The sequence below is a fragment of the Herpailurus yagouaroundi genome, unplaced genomic scaffold (genome assembly GCF_014898765.1).
Source record: "Herpailurus yagouaroundi ecotype Mexico unplaced genomic scaffold, PumYag 188, whole genome shotgun sequence".
NCBI classification, from domain to species: Eukaryota; Metazoa; Chordata; class Mammalia; order Carnivora; family Felidae; genus Herpailurus; species Herpailurus yagouaroundi.
The window spans coordinates 8,389,821-8,416,621 of record NW_024412419.1 but is presented as its reverse complement, the minus strand read 5'-3'; the positions used below and the strand labels follow the sequence as shown (position 1 = coordinate 8,416,621).

General features: G+C 36.9%; 1 protein-coding gene across 4 annotated transcripts in view; it reads left to right on the top strand.

Annotated features, from left to right (window-relative positions):
- Window positions 1–26,801, top strand: part of ROCK2 (Rho associated coiled-coil containing protein kinase 2) — a 133,919-nt gene that overhangs the window by 102,236 nt on the left and 4,882 nt on the right. For 2 of the 4 annotated variants that reach the window (XM_040496086.1, XM_040496084.1), the window contains exons 18-33: window positions 1,697–1,856; window positions 4,516–4,676; window positions 5,219–5,403; window positions 8,739–8,808; window positions 9,754–9,857; window positions 10,037–10,223; window positions 12,422–12,515; window positions 12,618–12,712; window positions 13,464–13,643; window positions 13,825–13,993; window positions 14,342–14,518; window positions 16,331–16,401; window positions 17,356–17,444; window positions 17,841–17,919; window positions 19,051–19,312; window positions 19,400–19,613. In XM_040496086.1, the coding sequence (XP_040352020.1) occupies window positions 1,697–1,856; window positions 4,516–4,676; window positions 5,219–5,403; window positions 8,739–8,808; window positions 9,754–9,857; window positions 10,037–10,223; window positions 12,422–12,515; window positions 12,618–12,712; window positions 13,464–13,643; window positions 13,825–13,993; window positions 14,342–14,518; window positions 16,331–16,401; window positions 17,356–17,444; window positions 17,841–17,919; window positions 19,051–19,312; window positions 19,400–19,613 (2,297 nt within the window). Of the gene's footprint in view, window positions 1–1,696; window positions 1,857–4,515; window positions 4,677–5,218; window positions 5,404–8,738; window positions 8,809–9,753; window positions 9,858–10,036; window positions 10,224–12,421; window positions 12,516–12,617; window positions 12,713–13,463; window positions 13,644–13,824; window positions 13,994–14,341; window positions 14,519–16,330; window positions 16,402–17,355; window positions 17,445–17,840; window positions 17,920–19,050; window positions 19,313–19,399; window positions 19,614–21,198; window positions 21,260–26,801 lie in introns of all 4 variants that reach the window. The other 2 variants (XM_040496085.1, XM_040496087.1) reach the window with 2 other exon arrangements.

Here is a 26,801-nt window from a genome sequence, read left to right as displayed (position 1 = left end):
GAGAGGGAGACACAGAATCGGAAACAGGCTCCAGGCTCTGAGCCATCAGCCCAGAGCCTGACGCGGGGCTCGAACTCACGGAACGCGAGATCGTGACCTGGCTGAAGTCGGATGCTTAACCGACTGCGCCACCCAGGCGCCCCTAGATGCTCTTTTTAGACATACATTTAAGATAGATCGTTGTGTTCCACGTATGGAGAATAAATTTGAGGAGGACAAGATAAGGGGGGAGACGAGTCAGAGACGTTTTCAGTAATTCAGATGATGGAGACTTAACTGGTACGGTGGTTAAAAGGATGGAAAATGGGGGTGAATCTGAGAAATATCTGCAGGTAGAATATTTGGTAGCACTTAGTGATGGCTCAGATAAGGCATATGTGTGGTATTTAAGGAGGAGTTCTAGGCTCTTACATGGTGACAAGATAAATAATGGTAACAGTAATTCATAAAGAATAAAGGGGAGAAAAGAATGAAGGGAAATAGCTCTTTTAGAAGAAATGATGACAAAATCTATTTTAGTCCTAAGTTTGAGGTGCCTTAGGATGTCCGTAAAGGAGTAAACTATGTTGAAGCTAGAAATGTTTGAGAGTCATTGGTACAGAAGTAGCTGAAGCTGTGTGAATGCAAGAGCCTTTCTCGGAAAAGATTGTTTAGAGCAATGGTTTTTCAGGGCAGAGTTGATTCCTCTGTTGTTGGACTGAAAAACCTCATTTTTAGGCGCTCCTGGGTGGCTCAGTTGGTTAAGCATCTGACTCTTGATTTTGGCTCAGGTCACGATCTCAACAGTTAGTGAGCTCAAGCCCCGCCTTGGGCTCTGCCCTGACCGTGTAGGGCCTGCTTGGGATTCATTCTCTCCCTCTCCCCCTCCCTCTCTCCCTCTCTCCCTCTCTCCCTCTCTCCCTCCCTCCCTCCCTCCCTCCCCCTCCCCCACTTTTCTGCCCCTCCTCTGCGCATGCTCACTTGCTGTCTCTCTCAAAATAAACTTAAAAAAAGAAAAAAATCATTTTCAGTATTAAGGATTTGTTTGAAAAGCAAAAGAAATATTTACATATATGACACAAACTATAGAAACAAAGAATTAGAAAATCTTTTGAGGATATAGAGAAAATAGATTGACTTCTATTATTGAAGTGTCCCAACTTAAAACAAGTCTCCTATGTGGAATATCAGGGTAAATGGTAGAGGATCCTGAAAATTGGTCATCAGGTACAGCAAAGGGAAATGTTGGATAGGTTTTAAAGGTGAGAAATAATGATACAGAAGCTTGAAGTGGCTGAAGAAGGCCGCCTCCAGCGAAGACCAGCATTTAAGGAATAGCTGGGGGGAAAGTTCATAGGTGACAGAAAAGATGAGAACAGGAAGCGGGGAGCCAAGTGAGTGCACTCAGGTGTGTCAGGGAAATAGTTTCAGGGCAACAGTGAGTCAAAATGGGGTAACTACTGAAAAGCGTTTGTCGAATCTGGTGGTGAGAATATCGTGTGTGACTTCATTGAGATCACGGTAGCGTGGAGGGATGGGCCGTAGGTTCAGCAGGAGGTGAACAGGTGGATTCCGTGGATCATTGTTACAAGAAGTTTGAGTGAAGGGGGGAGGGAAAGTATTGAACATTCTTAGCTTGTAAAAAACAGCTTTATAAGTTTTTGAAATTGTGAGCCAGTCTTTTTTGTTGATCGCTGCTATTCTGAATCTTTAATAGGAAAAGAACAACATGGAAATAGATATGACATACCAACTAAAAGTTATACAGCAGAGCTTAGAACAAGAAGAAGCTGAGCATAAGGCTACAAAAGCACGGCTGGCAGATAAAAATAAAATTTATGAATCCATTGAAGAAGCAAAATCAGAAGCCATGAAAGGTATGCCTTTCTTCTAAGAGGGTTTTTCTGCAGCATCTTCCTAAGAATGGATTCTGTAGTCAACTCTTGATCTTGAAAAATATTTTTTTTATATTTTATTGTCAAATATTGAGAACTGGAAAGAAAAACATTAGGGAAGCTTTACATACATATCATTTTTTCTCTTTATGGCAATGATCATTTCTAAGATGTAAGTCCCAAATACCGAGTTATTCAACCAAATATAAGGATCAGAGAGAAATGAGTATTTCAGTGATAGCAAAAGTAACAGGCATAAAGAGCATGAGGTTCTAGGTGTATCTTTTCAGATTTGGGGGGATTTGCTATTTTTGTAATGTTTAGTTTGACAGATTACCAGTTTGTATAACAAAATTGTTGCTAGTTTATGCAAAATAAGTATTTTGGAAATAGTAGTTGACCTAACTAGAATACAAGCTCATTGAATATTTTGAACTCTGTCATGATGAAGATACTAGCTAGATCTGGTCAAAGTCATCCACTACTAATGAATATAGGGTAAAATAACAGAGTTAACTTTTCCACAAACCAGCCTGTATCTTGGAATTGTCTTAGGATAATTTCTTGTTTTCCTAACTGACTGTTCATAATTACGAAGGATTTGAAATTCCAAAGGAAATTAATAAAAGATCCTCGCGAAAGATTCATAGAACTCAAGCAGAAATTTTATTTTAAATTGAAGCATAACATTTATGAATAATTTGGAAAAAAATAGCCTTTTAATTAATGAATGAAATTTAAATTGGAGCTTTCTTGGTTAAAATCAGTTTAGTTTAAGGCAGTAATTAAGGATGTTAAGAGATGAAATGAGTGCTTTATTTAGAAAAATCTAATTACAAGAGTGGAAATTAGGGGGCCATGTTTCCCTGTCAGGGGCCTAGAAGATAGAGTTGAATTTCTTTTGAGGTATAATTCAAGTGCAGTCACATTGCACTTCTCCCATTTGTAATACACACATGTAACCACCACTCAAAACAAGTCATAGAATCTGTGTTTTCATCACCTACTCAGTAAGTTCACTTATGCCCCTGTCTATTCTCTGTGCCCACATTAGAGTGGTTGTTTTTTTAAGTGAGTATATCTGTCCATGTGTTATCTCTGAACTGATAAAAATGAACCAATTCAGAGTAATAGTACCTACCATTTTTTTTTTTTTCAAACTCCTTTTTAGAATACTAACATAAGATGTATGGTGACTTTCGTAGTTTATAGGAGTACACAAAACTTAAATGTTGCTGGTGCTCAGACCGGCTCTAAAAGCCTTTGGCTTTTCCACTGCCATTCCGTAGCTTCCTTTGATTAAGACTATGGCTTACTACTGAAAACTAGTCATGTGACCTTGTCTAGTTACTTAACCTTTTTTGTGCCTTGTTTCTTCTTAGACAGGTAAGAGTTTTAGGTTGTTTTGAAGACCAAGTGCAATGACACGTGAAAATGCTTAGAAATATTGGCTGTTATTAGTAGAATGTGAAGAATAGTTTTGTTTTTTCCACACTTTTGAAGGCAATTCATTAAAAAGTGAAAATTCATAGGCTTAATTTTCCCTTATATAACTTTGTAATACGATAATTCAGTATCGAGCATTAGGTATGAGTGAAACAGCAGAGGAGCCCAATTGGATTTGAAAAGATTTTCTAATCAGTACATCAAAAGGTAATCCTTTAATGGTAATAACTGGCATTTAATATGAAATCACTTGTTTAGACAGAAACCTTGCCTGTTCGTCACTTTTAAAAGCCTTTTCTGATTAATAAAACAAATTAAAAGTTCATTACAAATCATTTAGAAAATTCAGGAAAGTATAAAGAAGTAAGTAAAGATTAACCACAATTTTACCAATCAGGATGCTATTTTGTATATTTTCTGAAATTTTTATACCCTTTTTGGTTTTTTTCTTTGAAAATAATACTGTGAACATTCTCTTTAGGTCTTTTTAACATTGTCCTTAAATACTGAGCACTTATCAAATTCTTCTTGTATGCCAGCCAGCTGTTAAGTGCCACACAGATAGTAACTAAGAATCTTCGTAACATCCCTGTAAGGGAGAACAGGTACTGGTATCATTCTACAGATGGGGAAATTGAGCCCCAGAGAGCCTAACTAACGTGCCCTTGTAAATAATTAGGATGTGTCAGAGACAGGGTTTAACCTTAGGAACTTTGGTCCCAGCGGCTTGTCCTTTGCCATTTCCCCAGAGCATAATTGTCCTTCTCTGCATAGTAATATGCTAACATGGAAAGAGCCATAGACGTCATAGAATCTACCCGGGATGTTTTAGGGTAAGAAAAGTAACACCAAGAGGCACAGGGCAGCAGGAAAATAAAATACGTCTTTATTAAAAAGATGTAAGCCTCTTTTAGAATCATAAGTGAAGGCACAATTTTACTCCAATTAGAATAGATGTAATATTGCAGAGTGGTCGATTTTTCTGGACACTGGAAATCAAACTCCTGATTTCTAAGCGTGAAACTGTTGGCATTTCAAGCACATTAGGGAGAGTGATGAAAATATTAAATTGGAAATTAAAAAAAATGTTTTTAAGGCAGCATCATTGACAGCAGTTTTCATAGCATGGCGTCACGTATTTGATATGCTTTTTTGGTATGTGGATGCACAACTGTGTCCATTTTTGTGGCAATAGAAATGGAGAAAAACCTCTCAGAGGAAAGGACGTTAAAGCAGAAGGTGGAAAACCTGTTGCTGGAAGCTGAGAAGAGATGCTCTATATTAGACTGTGACCTCAAACAGTCACAGCAGAAAATAAATGAACTCCTTAAGCAGAAAGATGTGCTAAATGAAGATGTGAGTATGAAGTTTACTAATAAGTAATAATAAACTATGTAATGAGTTCATAGTTCACGTAGGTTTATCCATAATGTTGGTTTCATAATTAAAATTTTTTTCTTATAATCTGCAACCTTTAATTTTACTGAATTTGGATGATATGCTAAATGAATCATAATTTAAAATTTTTAAGTTATTTTTTACCCTAAAGACCATATTTTATTTTAAAAAGTACGACAACAGAAATACAAAAAATATTTTCCTGTGAAGTGAATTAGCTGCCTAAGGACAAAAATCTCTTTTGCATGATCATATTTGCTGCAAGCTTCATTGATAAGAAAAATCAAAATCAAGGGGTGCCTGGGTGGCTCAGTCGGCTAAGCGTCCGACTTCAGCTCAGGTCATGATCTTGTAGTTCATGATTTCTCATTCTCATTCTCACTCTCACTCTCACTCTCACACTCTCATTCTCTGTCTCTCTCAAAATAAATAAACATTAAAAAAATAAATCAAAGTCAAAGGAATTTATTTATATACCAAGTATACAATTTATTTTTTAGATCAGAAACTTGACATTAAAAATAGAGCAAGAAACTCAAAAGCGCTGCCTTACACAAAATGACTTGAAGATGCAAACACAGCAAGTTAACACACTAAAAATGTCAGAAAAGCAGTTAAAACAGGAGAATAATCATCTCATGGAAATGAAAATGAGCTTGGAAAAGCAGAATGCTGAACTTCGAAAGTAAGTAAATTGTTTGAGACGAAGTTTTGTTCATATATGTGAGTATCCACATGTAAAATACCTTAATTTTGGTTTACCTGGGGGTTTTCTTTTGATCATTTGCTTGACCACATTTGCTCTCTTTTTCTGTTTAAGTAATGTGTTGAGTGCCGCTGTTATCCCTCGAGGTGATATTTGCTTCCCCAACGATTTTTTTTACTACTTCTACCTATTGCCGCCTCTGTAAACGAATAACCAAATATCACCAGGCATTTGAGGAAAGTGTTCAGTACTAAAGAGAAAGACTGTGATAAAGAAAAAGGAAACGTACCCCCAGATGAGGAATATATTAAGGAAAGAAGAGGAAAGCACAAACAAATAAAAAAAGCCTATTAGTAATAATTAGTATTGATCACAACTTCTAGGAGATAGTACTTCCGTTAAACAAGAAGCCGGCATAAAGCAGAAAGGGCAGCCAGAATGAAAACGAGCTGTTAAAGATGAAAAATGACCACATATACATTTATTAGGATGGTTTAAAGAAAAATTCAAAGAAATTTCATCGACTGTGGAAGAAGAGGGCATGACGTAGAAGGTGTGTGGCCCAGGGGTTCTAGCCCCAGACAGAGAAGTCTAGAGAAGGAAGGAAGAGGAGGAAGTTGTTAGAGAAATAATGGAAAACAGGTTTCCCGTGGCGGGAAGAGAAGTCGTCAGATTGAAAGGACTCAACCGAAAATAAGTGAAGAAAAGACCCGCATTTGGACGTGTTCTCGTCAAATTTCAAAAACAAGAGGGAGGGTGGGTGGGAGTATTGCGGTTCTCATCCCGGACTGGGGAGGCTGTGGTTTGTGGTTGATGGAGCAGGAAGTGAGGCTTGGCTGTATGGCTGAGGCCAGTGAGTGACACGGCTGTGTTAGGAGAGCTGGGGAGAGGTGAGGGGTAGGAAGAGCTAACTCCCCACTCTGGCAGCAGGGAGCTAGTAAAGAAGAGTTTAAATTTGTGTCAAGAAATAAGCTGAGATGGGGACGTAGTTCCCAAAAGAACAAAACAGAATTGAAACGAAGTGAATTCCTCCAGGGGAGTGAATTGAGGGTGTGAAGACGTGTGGAAAGAGAGACCGCTACCTTTCTGGCCGATTTTTTCTGTGCCATTCTGTACTTCTTCATTGTAACCATGTACGTATAATGGGTTATTTTTTTGAAAAGTACTTGTCTTAAATACCTAATAAATGTTAGGTGTTTAAAGTTACACGTAAGTGGATGATGGCAGCTCTTCGAGGATATTAAAATTATGCTGAGGTTTGCTGCAAATGGGCTTAGCCGGTGATGATGAGATCATTCCAAAAATTGACTTTTTATATAGTATTAATCAGCATCTTTCCCATTTTTGACTCAGAAAAATTAGAATCCTCGCTTTTAATAGCAGGCACCTCAATAGTAAAATACAGATATAACACACAAAGTGACAATGAGTGATAACTTTCTTTATGTGGAGGTTTTAAGAGCCAGTAAGTAAACAAAGTGACCAAATTATGTTAAATGAGAATAAGAATAAAAGCGTTAAGTAGCACACACATTGAAAACAGTATGATTAAATCATTTGGTCTGAGTCTTTCTTGCTGTGTATATTTTTAAATATCTAGGTGGTATTTAAATGTCTTTTCCCTATAAAATACTCAGACTAAACAGTAAATGTTCCCCTTAATGACTGCAGACGTAGTTCATCTCGCCAGAAAGAATCTACTGTGATAGTTCGTTATTTACTGTAGATTTTGGAGCATTTTTGTTTTCTGATTGTATCATATATGTGGTGTTCTTCTCCAATTTGCCTTTTTCCCCTTAGCTTAGACTTGGAATAATTGTGATTTTTATGTTTTCTTAGTAACCCTAGGATTGGGGGTGCCTGGGTGGCTCAGTCGATTAAGCCTCCATCTTCAGCTCAAGTCATGATTTCACAGTTTGTGGGTTTCGAGCCCCACATTGGGTTTTCTGCTGTTAGCACAGAGCCCACTTATGGTCTCCCTCTCTCTCTGCCCCTCCCCTACTTGCATGTGCTCTCTCTCTCTCTCAGAAATAAATAAACATTAAAAAAAAAAACCAACTCCAGAATTTATTTCAACACAACCTCTTAAATGGGTTGTGAGGCTCACTTTTTATTTTACGTATTTTTTATTTAATTTTATTTCTTTATTGAAGATATATGCATACATATATGTAATAATGCATACAGAAAGAATACACAAATGATATGTAGAGCTTCGTGAATTTTTACAAAATGTACAGATCTGTGCAATTTAAACATCTGTGTTTAAACATAAAAGCTAGGGGCACCTGGGTGGCTCAGTTGGATAAGCATCCAGCTTCGTCTCAGGTCATGATCTCATGGTTCATGGGTTCGAGCCTCTCGTCGAGCTCTGTGCTGACAGCTTAGCCCGGATCCTGCTTCCGATTCTGTGTCTCCTCTTCTGTCTCTGTCTGCCCCTCTCCTGCTGGTATTCTGTCTCTCTCTCTCAAAAACAAATAAACACTAAAAAAGAAATTTTTTTTTTTTAATAAAATAAACATAAAAACTTGTGTGTCTTTCCTCCCCTCTGGCCCCTTCTCAGTTATTTCTTCACTCATCCTAAGATGACCAATTCTCAGGTCCTCTTTTAATTCTACTAGTTGGGCAGAAATGGCTGATCACAGTGAATGTGTGAGAATATGTAATTTAGTATTACTGTTCTAATATATCACTATTTGGCCTCAGCACCCCCTTACACTCTTAAAAATTATGAAGGGCCCCCCAAAATTTTTGTTTATGTGAGTTATATCTCATATTTTTTGTGTTAGAAATCAAAACAGAGAAAATTTTATTTGTTTAATTTACTTACTTTAAATGTTTATTTATTTTGAGAGAGCGTGGGAGCACAAATGGCAGAGAGAGAGAGAATCCCAAGCAGACTTGTGCTATCGGCACAGGGCCCAATGCAGGCTCGAATCCGTGAACCGTGAGATCGTGACCTGAGCTAAAACCAAGGGTTGTATGCTCGACCGACTGAGCCCCAAAACTGAGAAAATTTTAAAACACAAGAGCATACAAACATATTTCATTAGCTGTTGGAATGATGACATCATATGTTATAGAACTTTAAAAAAAAGTCTATACTTACTAGTGAGAGAATGAGAATTTGGAAAAAAAAAAAACAAAAAACCCACCACACTGGTGATCAGTATTACGAAAATAATTTGACCTCTTGGGACTTCTTTTTTTTAAAGGCTCCAGGGATGCCCAGTGGTTCCCTAGGCCACATTTCAAGAGTTGCTGGTTTAATATATAGGTAGCTTATTTGAACCTTTGCTTTAATGTCCCCACAGAGAACGTCAAGATGCAGACGGGCAAATGAAGGAACTCCAAGATCAGCTTGAAGCAGAGCAGTACTTCTCAGTAAGTTCCGGATACGTTAGTTTGAAAATTGTCATGTTTGTAGAATTAAAAGTTTGCTGCAGAATGAGGAAAACGATTCTTGTCTTTAGGATAGATTCTTCTAACAAACATCAGACAGATGGGGATAGGATGTTTTATACCACACAATTCATGTAGAAAGAATAGCTGGGCAAATGACTATTGATAGCTTAACAGAAATCTATTATCGTTGCTAGAAAAATAGTTCTAAGCACATCAGTGAAGTTGATTTAAAAAACATTGCTTTTTGAGGAAGAATTTTCATGAAGAAATTGTCATTTTAATGTTCGCATTTTTTAAATCAGTTTTACAATATGAAGTAGTAATGTCACCTTTGTTTTATTTAAGCCAACAAAATTTCCTTGTCTAAATTAGTAGTATACTTCTTTGCCTCTTTAATCCTACCAATCTGTGTCATTTAATGAGAAATTCTGATACCCAGTTGAAAAGCAAGCTTCTTGGGGCGCTCGGATGTCTGAATCCATTGAGCGTCTGACTTTCGGCTCAGGTCACAGTCTCACAGTGTGTGAGTTGAAGCCCCACTTCGGGCTCTCTGCTGTCAGCACAGAGCCTGCTTCAGATCCTCTGTCTCCCTTTCTCTCTGCCCCTCCCCCACTCTCTCACACGGGCCTGCGTGTGTGCGCGCTTTCTCTCTCTCTCCCCCCCCAAAATAAATAATTAATTAAAAAAAATTTAAATCCAGCTTCCAAGTTATTAGCAGAACTTGTATTAGTTACTTGGTTGATTACTAGAAAAGCCCATTAAACTATTAGTTTGCTCGGAGGCCCAACATTACTCAGTGTTCAGGAACATATTTGTGTTCAGCTTGACTTTTTGTGTAGATAGACCTTGAATGTAGAAATAATGTTCCTGCTGATGGGTGATAATGGCAGTGACATGTTTCTTCTGTTCAATTTTGCTGTTTAGACTCTCTATAAAACACAGGTGAGAGAACTTAAAGAAGAATGTGAAGAAAAGACTAAACTTTGTAAAGAATTACAGCAGAAGAAACAGGAATTCGAGGACGAAAGGTACAGACCGAGATTCTTATCTCTTTTGTTGATAACTCGGCCCAACTCTTTTGTTGGGCACTCGGCTCCTAGAACAGTACCTGCTGTGCCCTCAGTAAGAATTTGTCGATGAAGTGTATTAGAAACTTTGACCTCCTAGTGAAAATTGAACATTAAAATTATGTATCATTAAAATGTAGGGACTCCTTGGCTGCTCAACTGGAGATCACCTTGACCAAAGCAGATTCTGAGCAGCTGGCTCGTTCAATTGCTGAAGAGCAATACTCTGATTTGGAAAAAGAGAAAATCATGAAAGAGCTTGAGATCAAAGAGATGATGGCTAGACACAAACAGGAACTCACTGAAAAAGATGCTACAATTGCATCTGTAAGTAAAGTTTTTTAGTCCTTTTTTTGATTTTAATTAAATTACTGTATCACACATGTTACTTAGAAGTGCTAGGAAAGTACTGCAGACAGAAATGAAAAGTTGTGTATTCTGGCTTTGGGACGTTTTATCCAGTTAACCACTAGCTTCTCGGTGTCGTTTGGCAGAAAGAGGCTCAAAAAAAGAACTACTTGCAATGGCTCTGCCTGTTGGTTAATTCGGAGTGAAAGGACTAAAGGGAAAGGGAAAAAAAAGCCAAAGCAGAAAACAGTGTAAACCATTTTTTTCTTGCTAAACAAATCTTAGTTCAAAAGAATCTTGAAACTACCATGAAGGTAGTCATATGTAAGTTGAAAAAAAATTATAATGAGAATTTCAAGGAGACGGAAAACATCAAGTAGTTGAATTTGTTTTATCAGCTATCCGGGTCATTAAAATGGCACATTGATTAGAAAGTGTGGCATTGGAGCCAGGGATGCTTATTCCCGTTCAGCGGAAATAAGTAGGGAGGCCAGAAGTAGACTCTCGCACGTAAAGACCTTGGTCTGTGAAAGCAGTGTGGACAGACACATCGGTGGGAAAGGATACAGATGCAGTGAAAGGTTTGGGATGACTCTTTTTGTGTGGGAAGGAATGAAGTTAGATCCTTACCTTTTACAACATAACAAGAATAAATTCTAGCTGTCTTAAAGATCTAAAGATGAAAAAGAAAAACTTTAAACAGAACAAAATCCAGAACTTACTGTAGCAGAAGACCACAAACTGCAGGGAGAAGACACTTGTAATGTTTTTATTAAACGGGATTTGTATCTAGAACGCGTGTGGCACTCTCGAGCTCAATGAGAAGAAGTTAAACAATCCAAAAGAAAAATTGGCCAAAAGAGAAAACCCTAAAAACATAAGCAGATGCTTAACCTAAATACTCTTTAAGAAAGGCTAGATAAAATAACTTTGAAATACCATTTCCTATTCATTACAATGGCAGAATTCAGTATCTAATTTCAAGTGTTTGAAGGGTGTGTGGGAAATGACATTCTTACTTAAAGCTATGAGGAGTATAGATTTAGTATGGTATAGTATAGTGTATAATGTGGCAATTTAAATCTTATTTATTCTAAATATGAAAAATTAAATATTCATATAATCCAAAGAAAGTTGATGTTAAGATAAATATGGTAGAGAAATTCAGGTACAATTTTTATAGCAGCATAAATGTTTGTAATAGCAAGAAATTCAAATGTCTTAGCAGCCAGTCTTCTCAGTAGATGAATGAATGGATAAATGGTATGTGGTAGAAGATGGGACTGCTGTATCCGTTCAAATGACTTAATTAGATCTTTATGTATCAACAGTTTAATTCTTTTTTTAAGTTTACTTATTTGGAGAGAGAGAAAGTACACATGCTTGAGCAGAACAGAGTGGGGGGCAGAAAGAGAGAGAGAGAATCTCAAGCAGGCTCTGTGCTCTCGGCACAGAGCCCAACACAGGGCTCCGTCCCACAAACCACAAGATTATGCCTGAGCCGAAGTCGAAAGTCGGATGCTTAAACGCTGAACCACCCAGGCATCCCAACAATTTAATTCTTAATATGATCTCCAGTGAAAGCAGTTACAGAAAGATACAGTGTGATGCTGTTTATGGACAATTTAAAATCACGTAAAACCACGCTATGTGTTATGTGTTTGTAATAAAAGGATATAATCATTGATGGGAAGGATGAGTATATAATTCACAATAAAATTTCTTTGGGGAAGGAAGAATAGGAATAGGATTTGGAGAGAATAAAAAAGGATGTCAGCTTCTTTAGTAAAATTTTATTGCGTTTTAAAATGTCCTGGAGGAAATACTACAGTTAAAAATTTGTTTATTCTGCATGATGAAATGCAGAGATCTGTTATAGTATTTGTTTGTTTTTAGTTTATTAAATGTTCTTCTCATTAAAAATACCGCCAAGGATTTTTGAGAGAAGGGCAATGTTTTTGCTTCCTGGGGTGCATATGAAGTCTATCACAGTCAGTGAAATTTTCACCAAGGGTGAATTTCGATAAGGTTCCACAAAGCCACGAAGCATAGATATAGATGTACTTAGAAAAATAAGAATTTTAGCAACATTCTAGGATACTTTCATTTTGAATTACTGCTTTATAACTTAGATTTTGTAAATTCTGATATGATTTTCTTTCCACTTTCGTTCTTAGCTTGAAGAAACTAACAGGACACTAACTAGTGATGTTGCCAATCTTGCAAATGAGAAAGAAGAATTAAATAACAAATTAAAAGATGCCCAAGAACGTATGTATGAACAAAGAATAAGGTTTATATTTTAAATGTGCCTAATGTTTTGTCAGTTGTTGTAATTATTAATATAATTTTTTGTGTTTTTCCATATTTCAGAGCTATCACGGTTGAAAGATGAGGAGATAAGTGCAGCCGCTATTAAAGCACAATTTGAGAAGCAACTATTAACAGAGAGAACACTGAAAACTCAAGTATGTGTAATAAAGTCTAAATATGATTTTGAATTCTTTCAGTTTCTTCTCTCTTTTACATTTTACTTCCAGCATTACAGATTGGCTGTAGCAGTCATTGAATGAATCAGTATTTGTGAACCAATCACAATTACCTGATTTTTGCCAGATTAGAAGAAGCTAGATGTGGTTATTAACTTTGTCCAATTCAGTGTTTACTTACGGTTTCCTTAATTTTTCCATATGGAGTCACACTCCCTCCTAATTTTTTATTGTAATCTGGTAAGTGTTTCTGCTTTTAAGAAACTAGAGAGAGTAAACGTTTGAGCATCCTTCTGCCAACATTTATGGTTGTACATGCTGCGTGAATCTTTGTGGGTCCCACATGCTTAGTTCTCTGGTTGAACATACTGTATTTTATTAATGTGATGCCAGTGCAGCATTCTCTTCCTCCAGGATAAAAGTGGATCTGCCTTGTAAAAGTCTCTCTAGGAACTAAAAACTCACAGTAATAGAAAGTGACATTAGATCAAACCTGATGTACTTTAAACATTTTAAATTATATTTCTTAGAAAACATGAGCGTGAGAAACAAATGTAGGTTGGAGAAGGGTAACGAGTAATGGAGGGTGTGTTACTTAATATAGACAGTGTTTCTCTGTCACCCTGTATGTATAGGGAAGGAGATTATTAGTGGTCACATAACTTGCTATTGGTGAGTTATCAAGAAGCATCGATGTATTTTATTACAAAGTTATGTTTATGTTTTTAAGGCTGTGAACAAGTTGGCCGAGATCATGAATCGAAAAGAACCTGTCAAGCGTGGTAGTGACACTGATGTGCGGAGAAAAGAGAAAGAGAATAGAAAGCTACATATGGAGCTTAAATCTGAACGTGAAAAACTGACCCAGCAGATGATCAAGTATCAGAAAGAACTGAATGAAATGCAGGCTGTAAGAATACTTTCTGAACTCTAGATCGAAGACTTCTTTTTAAGAAGAATTATTTTCTAATGTCTGCACATATTTTATTGGTTATAGGGCATTTCTGTTACTTCATAATTGTTAATTGAATGAAAGGAAATTATGAGGTATATGGCATCAGATTAATTTGATGTAATTTAATTTCTTGTAGCAAATAGCTGAAGAGAGCCAGATTCGAATTGAACTGCAGATGGCCCTGGACAGTAAAGACAGTGACATTGAGCAGCTGCGGTCACAGCTCCAGGCCTTGCATATTGGTCTGGATAGTTCCAGTATAGGCAGTGGACCAGGGGATGCTGAGGCAGATGATGGCTTTCCAGGTATGGATTCCTTTTCAGCTCTTAGGCTATTTTTATTAAATGACTTCGTCTTAAAGATAAAGCAATTGATTGTTTTAAGCCCTATGATTGATTCTGCTCTTGAGAAAAATGTTTGTCATTTCTTTAAGAAAAGCCTCCTCCTTGGAGTGGGGATTCAAATGACAGTTTAAACTTACAGTGTTTATTGATTTTTGACAAAAATGTTTGCGAAACAATGCAAAAGAAAATTCCACATATTTGCTTACGTTAGCTCTTTATGTATTACAGGAAGCTCTCTTTTCAGGTTTTCATTTTATTTTCTCTTAACTTCTTTCTGCATTCTTACTTCCTCTCATGCTGGATGTTTAGTTCATATCACTCAGTCACGCACTATGGAATCCTTGTCATTCACCTACCAACGTTCCTCTACTTCTCTCAATATTGCCACTAAGCCTTCCAGTTCTCATATGCTTCTTGACTCTGATTCTGACTCAGAAGAAGAATCTTTGCCTTACTTACCTATTTCATCGGAACCTGATGGTACAGGTGATATCCTGAAAATCTTTCACCTTTGGGTTTTGTCACCCTCCCCTTAATTTCAGTCCTTCTGCAAAGTTTTTGTAACATTGACTAATTGTCCACTAACCAATTGTTCTGGTCTCCGTTAAAAAGAAAGTGCTGCATGAATAAAGAATTTTTAAAGGTATTGTCACATGGCATTGCTACTATATTCGATAGACTTATTTTGTCAACTTCAGATCATTAAAGAGCGTATGGTTTTACTGTCTGTTTCGTCCATTTTCATCCAACAAGAAATTCTTCCTGAAGTTTCATATCAAGAGTGACGGTACAAAAAAAGCACGTAGACTGTTTGCGAGGATGTATATAGGTTTTCACTGAGTGCTTAGCTAGTCAACATTGTGTTAAGCCTTAAAAGACAGTCTAACCCAGTCTCGGTCCTGAAAGGACTTAGAGTTTAAGTGAAAAACTAGATGGAAAACATAAAATCACTATGTTGAACACAAAGTTAGTATAAGTGCAGGTCTAATGTAAATGCCGTGGGAAATTAGTGTATGAGCAGCTGACTATGAGGTAAAATTTAATCCCTTACTAATTGAATGCAAAGTGAAATAGCTATAGTTTTTTTATATTGTTGCCACATTTCCCAGGTATAAAACAGTATATAATATAAATCATAAGTAACTGTATTGAAGTTTTAGATTTTAGCAGTAAATTTCAGTCTTACTCAAATTATTAGATCATCTGATTAAGTCCCTTAAGTTGGTGTAGGACCACATCCAGACATTTCACATTATGTGGGCTGTTTTTATAAATGTTTATTTATTTGTGAGACAGAGAGTGAGTGTGAGTGGAGATGAGCAGAGAGAGAAGGAGACACAGAATCTGAAGCAGGCTCCAGGCTCTGAGCTGTCAGCACAGAGCCCAATGTGGCTCTTGAACCCACGAACCGCGAGATCATGACCTGAGCCAAAGTCGGACACTCAACCGACTAAGCCACCCAGGCGCCCGTATATGGGCTGTTTTTAATGGCAGCATTTCTGTTATAGAGTCTGAAGGTTGTTGATGTAAGAGAGTATAGATAGGTACTGGAGTCAAGAGTTGTGTCCTTGTGTGACGCAATTTATGGAAAGCATCTAGCATAGTTCAGTAGGTGATTATTAGAATAACCTCCAAAAATGCTGGTTTGCCCCTAGTTATTTCATTAAATGATACTGATCAAATGCCTTTGAAACAAATTCTAAGGATTCAGGCAGTTTCCTTTGTTGAACTAGAATTTTACCAATTTTGCTGTTTTGGAATTTAGAAATCTTCTGGTTATATTGCTACTTATTAACCACATTTGATCTGTAGTTTACACAACTTTATTTAATTTTATTTTAGCCATTTAAAAAATCCATTTTCTCTGAACATGTAATTATTAACTTAAAAGATTTTCTCTTCAAAGAAGATACATATGCAGTAAATCTATAATTAGGCCTTCTTCCAAAGGAAAAAATTTCTCATATAATTGTATCAGTGAGAATAGAGAACTGCTTCTCTTTTTTTGCAACTTTTCTGCTGAACTTTGCAGATGCACGAATTTAATCAGCAGGGGGCATTCGACCATATAAACTATAGCATATATAGTTCCAATGTGGTATAACCTGGATTTTGTTTTGCATTTCATAACTTGCTTATACTGATCCTGCATCATTATTACAGCCTAGATAATAATATAATGATAAATTCTGAGGGGCGTATTTGATTTGTTCTATGACTTTTCTATTAAAATGTTATTATAGTTCTCATTTTCTTAGAATTGTTATATTTATCCTCATATCTTGTGCTTATTGATAGAATCAAGACTAGAAGGATGGCTTTCATTGCCTGTGCGAAACAACACTAAGAAATTTGGATGGGTTAAAAAGGTAATTGGTAGTTTTGAATATGGTTCTTTTATTTGGCTTTTGGTTTAGCTCTAGCCATTTTACTTTTGTAGTTGTAAGATACATATAACTAGAACTTTTAGACGCATAAAACTTTGGACTTTGATTTGGAATGATGTGATTTTATGTATCTTTGTGAAAAAAGCCTTTCATCATTAATGTGCTGTTAATAATAAAACAGGTTTTGATGCTAGGAGAACAGAAGCCTATTGACTTCAGTGTTTTGCTATTTCAGTGGGAAAACAACTGTGGTTATGATAGAAAGGCTTATTTATTTCTTTTCTTCTGTTACTATGATTATTGGTATTATGATGTTCATTTCTGGTAAATATCTTAGTCTATTCAGGCTTCTATAACAGAATAGACTGGGTTGTGTATGAACAATAGAACTTTATTTCTCACAGTTCTTGGGGGCTGGAAGTCTCAAGATCAGGATATTTGGGTTCTGGTAAAGGCCCTCTTCTAGGTGCAGACTTCGTGCTATGTTCTCACGTGGTGGAAGGGGCTAGGGATCTCTCTGGAGCCCCTTTTGTAAGGGCACTGACGCCATTCATGAGGGCTCTGCTCTTATGGCCTGTTCACCTTCCAAAGCCCCTTCCATTAGGTGTTAGGGTTTAACATAAAAATTTGGGGGGAACACAGACATTCAGACCATAGCAATAAGGCTACCTGTGCTTATTGAATTTTGAAGCTAAATCAGTCTAAAAAATATTTGAATTAATATCCTTCCCAATTTGCTTATTTAAAAAAAATATATGCAAACTATAAATTTGTTGTTATTTTAAGGAAGACCTTTTAAGGATATAATGAGAACTGTTTAGTTATTTAACTTAGGTATTACATGATTTTTGTTGCTGTAGAATTTGTTTTCAAAGAAAATAAATGTGATACATAGGTTAACTTTAGTCATTAATTCCTTCTCTCCCTCTTTAACAGTATGTGATTGTAAGCAGTAAGAAGATTCTTTTCTATGACAGTGAACAAGATAAAGAACAATCTAATCCTTACATGGTTTTAGATATAGAGTAAGTGTTTTTATTAGAATATTTAGAAACTTTCTCTTGTAAAGTGTATGAGACAAATGTGACCTTTTTGTCAAGTTAGTGCTATTTATACATAAATATATATAGTATAGCTCCTACTGTACTGTTGTTACATTTTCTCATATTTGCCTCATAGAGATGAAAGTCTGGGGTATAGAGTTAGCTAAAACATGTTTTCTGAAACTAATTAGAAAATTTCTGACTTCCTGGAAATACTCAAAATCTCAAAGAGTGATTGAATTAATAGAAGCAAGGTATCCTATGACCCTCTAACGTGGGTCAAAGTAGTCCATTTTAACTTCCGACATAAGTATAGGATAACTAATGTAATTTGATCCTCTAGTAATATTTTATTCCTTTATTAAAAATCTTTTATAGCAAATTATTTCATGTCCGACCAGTTACACAAACAGATGTATATAGAGCAGATGCTAAAGAAATTCCAAGGATATTTCAGGTAAACAGCCTTCTGTGTCTTTCATGCTTATTCTGTTTGGATACATCTTTATTCCTCTCTGTCTTGGTAAAGTCCGTAGTATGTTTATATCCTGTTTCTGGCCTTTGCTTTCCTTTTGTTCAAGGTTCATTACGCCATTTTTATTTTAGTTTTTAAGTTTTTCTTAATGTTTATTTTTTTGAGAGAGAGGAAGAGTGCAAGTGGGGGAGGGGCAGAGAGAGAGAGAGGGGGACACAGAATCCGAAGCAGGCTCCGGGCTCTGAGCTGTCAGCACAGAGCCCGATGGGAGGGTCGAACTCATGAACCGTGAGATCGTGACCTGAGCCGAAGCCGGACGCTTAACTGAGTCACCCAGGCGCCCCTCATTACGACATTTTAAAACTATACCCTTTCTCTTCTGTTTCTGATTTTATGCTCAGCTCTCTATAAAGTTAAAGTTGTTTGTAAAGTTGAATTTTGCACCCGTTAGCCCTTTTACTTCCAATTTAAAGTGAAGCCAAATGCTTCCCTGTTCTACTTTTGTTTTAAAATTAGTCAAACCCACAATTACTGAGTTCCTTCTATGTGAAAACCATTGTGCTTGGGGTACTGTGGGAGAGTTGGCCACTTATTTTCTGGATACTTGTAATGTTTATTTGGGGTGTATTATACATCGTTTCCTCTTTCTTCCTCAACTCTCCAAATACAAATCTTTCCATTAAAGCTATGTTAGCAGTTATCACCCAGTTGTCAGTTTTTGAGAATCATAGAGCATCCCTTTGTATAATTGCCACATCCCTTTGGGGGGATTGATTTGAACACTCCCTCCCAGAAAAACTTTCTGATACCCATCAAGCAAAAATTTACCTTTTGGCCTATTCTGATAAAATTGCTGAAACACAGTGAGATCTCCTGGATAAAATAAGGAGGCACATTTGAACAAGATAGATTTTTTTCCTGAAAAGGGAACCAAGTGACTGTCTAAAGGCTTTTCTCATATAAGCTTTTGATTAGACAGAACCTACTAATGTTTGAATGTCATTTTCTTTTCATTGAATAATTTAGGCTAATTTTTATTTTATTTACACTGTAAGAATTGTTACTACATAAAACTGTTTGGAAATCATTCATCATTCTTTTTGCTATTTATAGATTCTGTATGCCAATGAAGGAGAAAGTAAGAAGGAACAAGAATTTCCCGTGGAGCCCGTGGGAGAAAAGTCAAATTATATTTGCCATAAGGGACATGAGTTCATTCCTACCCTCTATCATTTCCCAACCAACTGTGAGGCTTGTATGAAGCCTTTATGGCATATGTTCAAACCCCCCCCTGCGTTAGAGTGCCGCCGCTGCCACATTAAATGTCATAAAGATCACATGGACAGAAAGGAGGAGATTATAGCACCTTGCAAAGGTAAATAGTAAATTACTTGTTCCATCAATGTTCTTTACATTCAGGTCCATTTAAACACATTAGTTTTTTCCAAATATTTCTTTTTAGTTTATTATGATATTTCGACGGCCAAGAACCTATTGTTATTGGCAAATTCTACAGAAGAGCAGCAAAAGTGGGTTAGTCGGTTGGTGAAAAAGATACCTAAAAAGCCTCCAGCTCCAGACCCTTTTGCACGGTCATCTCCTAGAACTTCAATGAAGATACAACAAAACCAGTCTATTAGACGGCCAAGTCGACAGCTTGCCCCAAACAAACCAAGGTAATAAATAAAAATGTTAAAAATTACAGTGTCTTTTTTAATATTTCGCTATTTGTGTTCAACTACAAATTTTCCTGATTGTAATGTACCTTTGCTTGGTATTTTAATGAACTGTGGACTACCAAATGTTGGAAACTATTTTAGTGTATATATCTTATTCATTGATTCAGTTAAATGTAACACAGATTTGTTTACTAAATCACACACATGTTAAATTCAACCTAAAATATATAAAGGGCTCATTTTTGTCATGTTTATGTATATAATCATAATATTTTGAGATTTTGTAAGCATATTGACTGATTTAGTGATTTAGTAGACAGGATGTACGCACAGATCCGTAAGTGTCAGGTACGCATATTGTGTTTAATATTGCAAACCTCTTTTATGTTAGACAACTTGGGAGGCAGGATCAAAATCTTCCTTAAGTTTTAATTTCACATCTATAAGTTTAGAATAACAACTTGTTTCTCATTTAAAGAGCAATAGAGATCAACCTTAAAAATGCAGATATTGATTAATGGTTGAAGTAGGTGTGCCTTATATTTGAGGCAGAATTGGGACTAGGAAGTAAATCCAGAGGTAATGATGAACGCAAAAAACATTTTGATGGCACCATTTTCATATGGCGACATTATAGTAATTTAATTCTTGATTCAGAATAACCATTTCTTGGCTTACTAGCTACTACGACATTTGTAAATATTGCTGTTTATTGAAATGAATGTGAAGATTTGGTTAGCTAAAGGATAAAGTGTACACTGAGATCAGGTATCCAGTTTTGGGCATCCTTTTTGTTCCCTAACACAGGGCCTTCAGTGCATGAGTAATGATGTGCCCTGGCTGTGTTATCAGAGACCTTTGCATTCTAACCACAGACATCTTAAGTGCAACTTTTCTTGAAACTAGTATTTCAAGGTTGAATTGGTGTTTTAGCAGTGAAAATGCTGAATTTTTCTGTGAGGTATGGGAAAATTAAATACTATAAAATTAGCGATTATGATAGTAATTAAGCTGAAGAAACTCAAAGAATTCAGAGACACTGAAGGTCATTCTGTGTGCCATGTGCAAAACATCTAAAAATTAAATTTCTGTTATTAATATTGAACAATTAATGCATAGATGCTGTGCTATTTCAATAGCTTACAATATCTCGTGCTTTACAGCTTCCGAAGTGCTTCTATAATCTGTTCTCTCATTCAGCTTTCCATATATTCTGTCATTGGAACTTTAAAATATTTCTGTGGAGTAGAACAGATAGGTATTATTGTCTTTCTTTTTGATTGAGACTCTAGAAGGGCAAATAATTTCAGAGTCAGGACAATAAGAACTCCAATCCTTTTGATACATTTTACTCTTCTGTGCAATTTGACAAGTTAATGATTTCACTACTTGTGATAACATACAGAATTCGTTTATGAAGCAGTTTTCAGACCAACTGGGGCGTATTTTCAATTACATAACAGTTTTCATGTTCACTTCCTTGTAAATACTTTCTTTGTCATCCCCTTCCCTCCAGTTCAGCATTATGGTCTATTGGAGGCACATTTACTTTTTATTTTTGTTGCTTTTTGTTTTATTTTAGTTCTGGCCCCGCCCTTCGAATCATTCTTCATTGATTTTTTAATACATTTTGCATAGCAACAGTAAGTAATAGGGATTTCTTTCTCTCACAACTATGCATGTAGCTGAAACTAATATCAAAACTGACCGTAAAACGTATAGGGTGTTTTGTGAATATTTTTCATCTAATATGTACTCTTTGAAGCTTAAAGCATAGGGATGGGCACATTTAGGATGCAATTTTGTACTTTATTATGCATCTGCAGCATTATTTTCATTGTTAACATCTGTGCCTCCATTGCTTCATTAACTCATAGAATTGTATCTGTGTCTGTCTTACGTGAATCACCCTCCAGTTTCCATTTCATTTTGGGTGTCGCATTTTAAGAGTAGCATACACAAATTGGGGGGTATCCAGAAGAGAGTAACCGAGGTAGTAGTAGGTCATTTGAAAGTGTTACACGTGTAGCAAGTGAAGGAACTAAGGATTTTTTTTTTCCTTAGAGTAAGTGTGCACGTGTGCACATGTGAGCGGGAGAGAGGGAGGGAGAGAGAGAGATCTAAGAAGGCCCCGTGCCCAGCGTGGAGCCCAAAACAGAGCTTGATCTTCTGACTGCGAGATCATGACCTGAGCCAAAACCAAGAGTAGGACGCTCTGCTGACTGTGCCACCCAGATACCCTAAGGACTAAAGATATTTAATCTTCTGAAGAAATGATTTGGAAGGATGGGAGATCATAAATAGCAGTAAAGATTTAAAGAACTTTTCTGTGGATGACATATTAGAACAAGAACCAAACATAGAGGCACATTTGTAACTCAGCAAGGGAAAGGTATCAGGCAATCGGAGATTTCCAGAATTGGAAGGCTGGGCTTGCTCTAGGATAGTAAGTGCCTTGTCACCACTGTTGGTACCTGAGTCAAGTGACTGCTGGGTGACACTGTGGAAGAACACCCTCCTCAGCCTGTCACGTGTGTGTAGTCTGACAGCCACACGGCTCTGGAGGGGAGTCAAGCATTGGACTTGATGGCCTTTAACATTCTACTCCTAAATTTATAACATTCCTGTAGATAAAAGGGTAGACCTGTTAAAGGATCATTCAGGAACATCTAGGAACAGCATTTCTGGTAGACGTCAGCAGTAATATAATATCTAGCTCTTTGTGTCAGCCCAGCTTTATTTGAACTAATATGCACGGTGTCTTTCTTAAATGTTTGGCTTTGTTAGACATCATCAAATGTGTATATATAAGTATGTACGTATTTATGTGTACACTAAAAGATAATACCCATAAACATCTAATCTTTTTTTTTTTTAACTTTTCCTCAGTAGTTGTCTTTGTTAATGACCACACCATTACATTTTTTTCTTTTGGCTTTTGTGACATTCTTGGTTCTCATTCTCCTCTTAACTGTCTTTGCAGCACTTCCTTTTCTCTGTAGTGAAGTGTTTTAAGTTGATGGTTAAGTAAGTGTTAGCTACTGCTATGTGAAATAGTATTTTTGAGGGCATATTTTATGTCAGGCGCTCTTTCTGTGAGTTTTAACTATGTAAGTTATTTGTCCTTATAACCAGCCTGTGATTTAGCCGTTAATGTCTCCACTTAACGGATGTGGAGGCTGGGGCACAGAAGCACTGTGCACCCGCGGTCACACACCTAACACCCAGCAAAGCCATGAGTTCAGGTCCGGATGGTCTAGTTCCAGATCCCACATCCTCTGCTGTAATACCACGTTGCCTCACAGTGAGAACAGTAGAAATGAATTGACAGCTTATAAGGCAGAATGTGTAGAAATGCTATCCCAGGGGAATGATTTCTTGATAATTTTGAACTAAAAAAAAAAAAAAAACCTTGCTAGAAAAGTAGGAAATTTGTGAACAAAATACTGATTTGTGATCAAAATAGTTTGGAGAGATCCTTAGTTTGTTCCAAAGCAGGACACAGAATGCTGGTCTCTGCTGAGGGCATTTCTCTTTAATTATTTTCCTTTTCAAGGTCTTCTTTAAAAATCCAGTGTTTAAGCCACACATAAAAGTATAAAGCAAAAATACAACAAATGCTCATTTACCCAGTTTTAAGAAATAAAGCATTGCCAGCCCTGTTAAAACTCAAGTGTCGGGGGAGCTCTTACGTCATCATTACTTTAGTTTTGTTCTTTTCCGTTTATAAACATTAGAAAGTTAACAGACTGCTTATTTAGGAGAAAATGAAAAAAACTATATACAACTTGAAGTGTCAAAAATAAATCCATTCAATGAAGTAGAAGAAAATAGGGGAGTATGTGTCTGATCTTGGATTGGAGAACTTCTTAGGAGTAAAAGCAAAGAAAGTTAGAGATTGAGTAATCAAAAGCTAAAGCCTTGTTAGTTTTAAAAATACCATATATTTGCAATACGTATAAGAAAGATGGGTTAGTATCTTTGTGTATAGATAAGTCATTAAGAAAAAGAAGATTGCCTCTTCCCAATACAAACATTACTGAGGAACATGCAGATGCAGCATTACTATAAATACAAAAACGAGATCAAGTTGATTATTAAGCAAAGAAATTAAATTAAAACTGCCAACCTGGTAAGGATTAAGAAACATAGTATTGGCGAGATGTAAAGAAATGGGCAGTCTACTATACTTCTAGCAGAACTCAAAGTTGTAATGCTCCCTTTCCAGAGCAGTCTTTGGCAATAATTTTCATGGGCCTGAAGTGTATCCCTACTGATCAATTTAAGGGAGGAGATAGGAAATCAAACCGATAGTTACAGTACTATTTAAAAAAATGTTTTTTCATAATAAGAAGCATGAGTGAGTGTTAGAGGGGAACAAAGGAAAGCATGGAGAATTCTGCCTAAGGGTATCAAGAGACGTCTCCAAAAGGGGAAGATCAGTAATTTTCCAGGCAGAATAATAAGGGAAAAGACGGTGGTAGGCAAAGTGTTGACTTGTAGAGGCACTGAGTTGTCAATATTACTTGCGTATTATGCGTTTATAATGTGCTGGGTTAAGATGGGGCGAGGGTATGACAGGGAGAAGAAGCTGACACTGGAGAGAAAACTTTGAGCCAAGTTGAAAAGGACCGGGTACACTATGCTAGAGGAGTGTTTATTTTGTTCTTCAGATAGAAGTCTTTCAGCAGGAGATTGGTATGTGTTGACTTTAATGAGCTCCTTCACTAAGATACTGACATTGAAAATGGAGGGAAGAAACCAAGTTAGAGAAAGCTTTCTTAAGGTGAAATGACAATAATTCGATGGCTGACTGGAAGGGGCTGGGGGGGGGGGGGCGGGCGGGGGGGGTGATGCTTTAAGGGAAGTCTTGCCAGACATCGTGCTAACAGACTAGTGACCAGACTTTTGAAATTTGAAGACTGGGACACAGGTGCGCACTTCACACACACTTCAAAGGTTTTGGAAGGATATGAAATGCAGATTTTTCAAAGCTGGGGCTTGATCAGGAAGGCCCACTGATCTCCCAAGCAGTACCTTAGCTATCAGTTACAGTCTCTGTAAGCCTAGAAAAATGTGATATGTGTCTAAGTGAATAATTATATTTGTGTGTTTTCTTATATATTGTTCTATAGTTAGCACATTTTAAAGTAGAGTAATTTGAGTGGGTTTGTTTACTTTTAAATTAGGGTAACCATCCATCAACATACTCTGTCAGTGATTACCAAAGTCAACTAGCTGCATCAGAATTCATTTCAGGTTTGTTACTTAAAAATGCAGATACTTAGGCCTCACTACCCCTGTGGTCCAATTATATCAGAATCTCTTGGGATGACACCTGTGAATATGCGTTATAAATAGTTTTGAGTAAATCATAGAAATTAAAGTTCAGAAACTAACTTTAAAGTTGAAGTCACAGATGAGACTTTAGGGGCCATATGAATTCCTTGGCATAAGTTGATTCATGAACATCACAGTTACAACAATGAAAAAGTCAACACTACATTGGATGTTGCTTTAGATGATTGGATTAGATTGGAAACAAAAGACCACGTATATCCCTGCTCTAAGTCCAGTTTACTCAGCGAAGATAAGTAGCTATGATGCTGATACAGTAAATCCTTGGTTTGTGAACATAATTCGTTGCAGAAACATGCTTGTAATCTGAAGCATTTGAATATCAAAGTGAATTTCCCTGTAAGAAATAATGGAAACTCAGATGATTTGTTCCAAAACCCAAAAATATTCATATAAAAATGATTGCAGTACTGTAATATAATACAAAATAATAAAGAAAATACAAGATATAAAGAAAAATAGATTAACCTGTATTTACCTACCTTTGAAAGCCTTTGTGGCTGGTGTGAGGGAGACGAGAGAGGAGGGTTATTGTGTAGGATGACTTTCACTGTCACTAATGGAATCACTACAGTCTGTTGGCTCAATGGAATCTTTTTTCTGCATGGGGGCCATCGTATAAGCTTGCACCGATGTTGACTACAGTACATTATTATTAAACTCTTGCCATATACTGTATTTCATGAAACTGGCAGTAAAGCAGCAGAGGAAAGGGTCTGTGTCTGCAGGCAGTCTGGCCTAGACTGAAGCAAAGCATTCCTAAGCTTACTCTCGTGTGGAACAGCAAAGGACTGTCCATAGGTGCTTTGTTTTGTTTTAAAATTTTCTAAATGTTTTTATTTATTTTTGAGAGAGCGAGCAGGGGAGGGGCAGAGAGAGGGAGACATAGGATCTGAAGTGGGCTCCGTGCTGAGAACAGAGAGCTCCATATGGGGCTCAAACTCCCAAACTGTGAGATCATGAGCTGAAGTTGGACACTTCACTGACTGAGCCACCCAGGTGCCCCTCCATAGATGCTTTGAAGTGACAAAAAATATACTAGTGCCAGTTGTGGGCACCTTCCAACGTTCTGAAAAATTGGTGATTTTGCCAAACACCATGGTCTGAGACCAAGCATCAGAGCATGGGAGATGATCACCCACAATCCCACAGTGAGAGAGAGAGAGGGAGAGAGAGAGAGAGAGAGGGAGAGAGGGAGAGGGAGAACACCACTGGCTCAGTTGTGATCACATGACATTCAGCCTCACCTACTACTTGTATTGCAAGACACTGCTCGCTCATTAAGTTAAAATTTATTGGAAATGTTTGCTCATCTTGCAGAACAAGTTACTTGCAATCCAAGTTTTACTGTATACCTGTGGTTTTTCTCTTGTTCATAGTTGTTCACCGAGAGCATCACTATCAGTGACCCATTGAACAAATAGGGTCCTACTAGAATCGAGAAAGTTGCATTCTTAGTGTTACTGTCTCTTTAAACTAGGACTTGTGGTACTATTCTAGAAAAATGTGAGCTGGTACTCTGGGTCCTTTTGTGAAGGGAGTGTGGACAGGTGTTGAGCTTTCATAGTTCTCAAATCAGAGTAGGCATCAGGATGGTTAGTTACATCATCTGGGCCCAGTGGGGAGAAGATTGTATCTTATCCACAAATATCATCTGGTTCTCTGGTATTCTGGAAAGCATACCTTATATATGTACATTATATGCATTTATATATAAAGGGAAAGAAGAGTTCCCTGTGTGCCACCATGTTAATTTTGACTGTGTTGCTATTGATGAAGGGAGCACAAAGTGTGATTTCTAGATAATTAGCATGTTAAACTGCTATT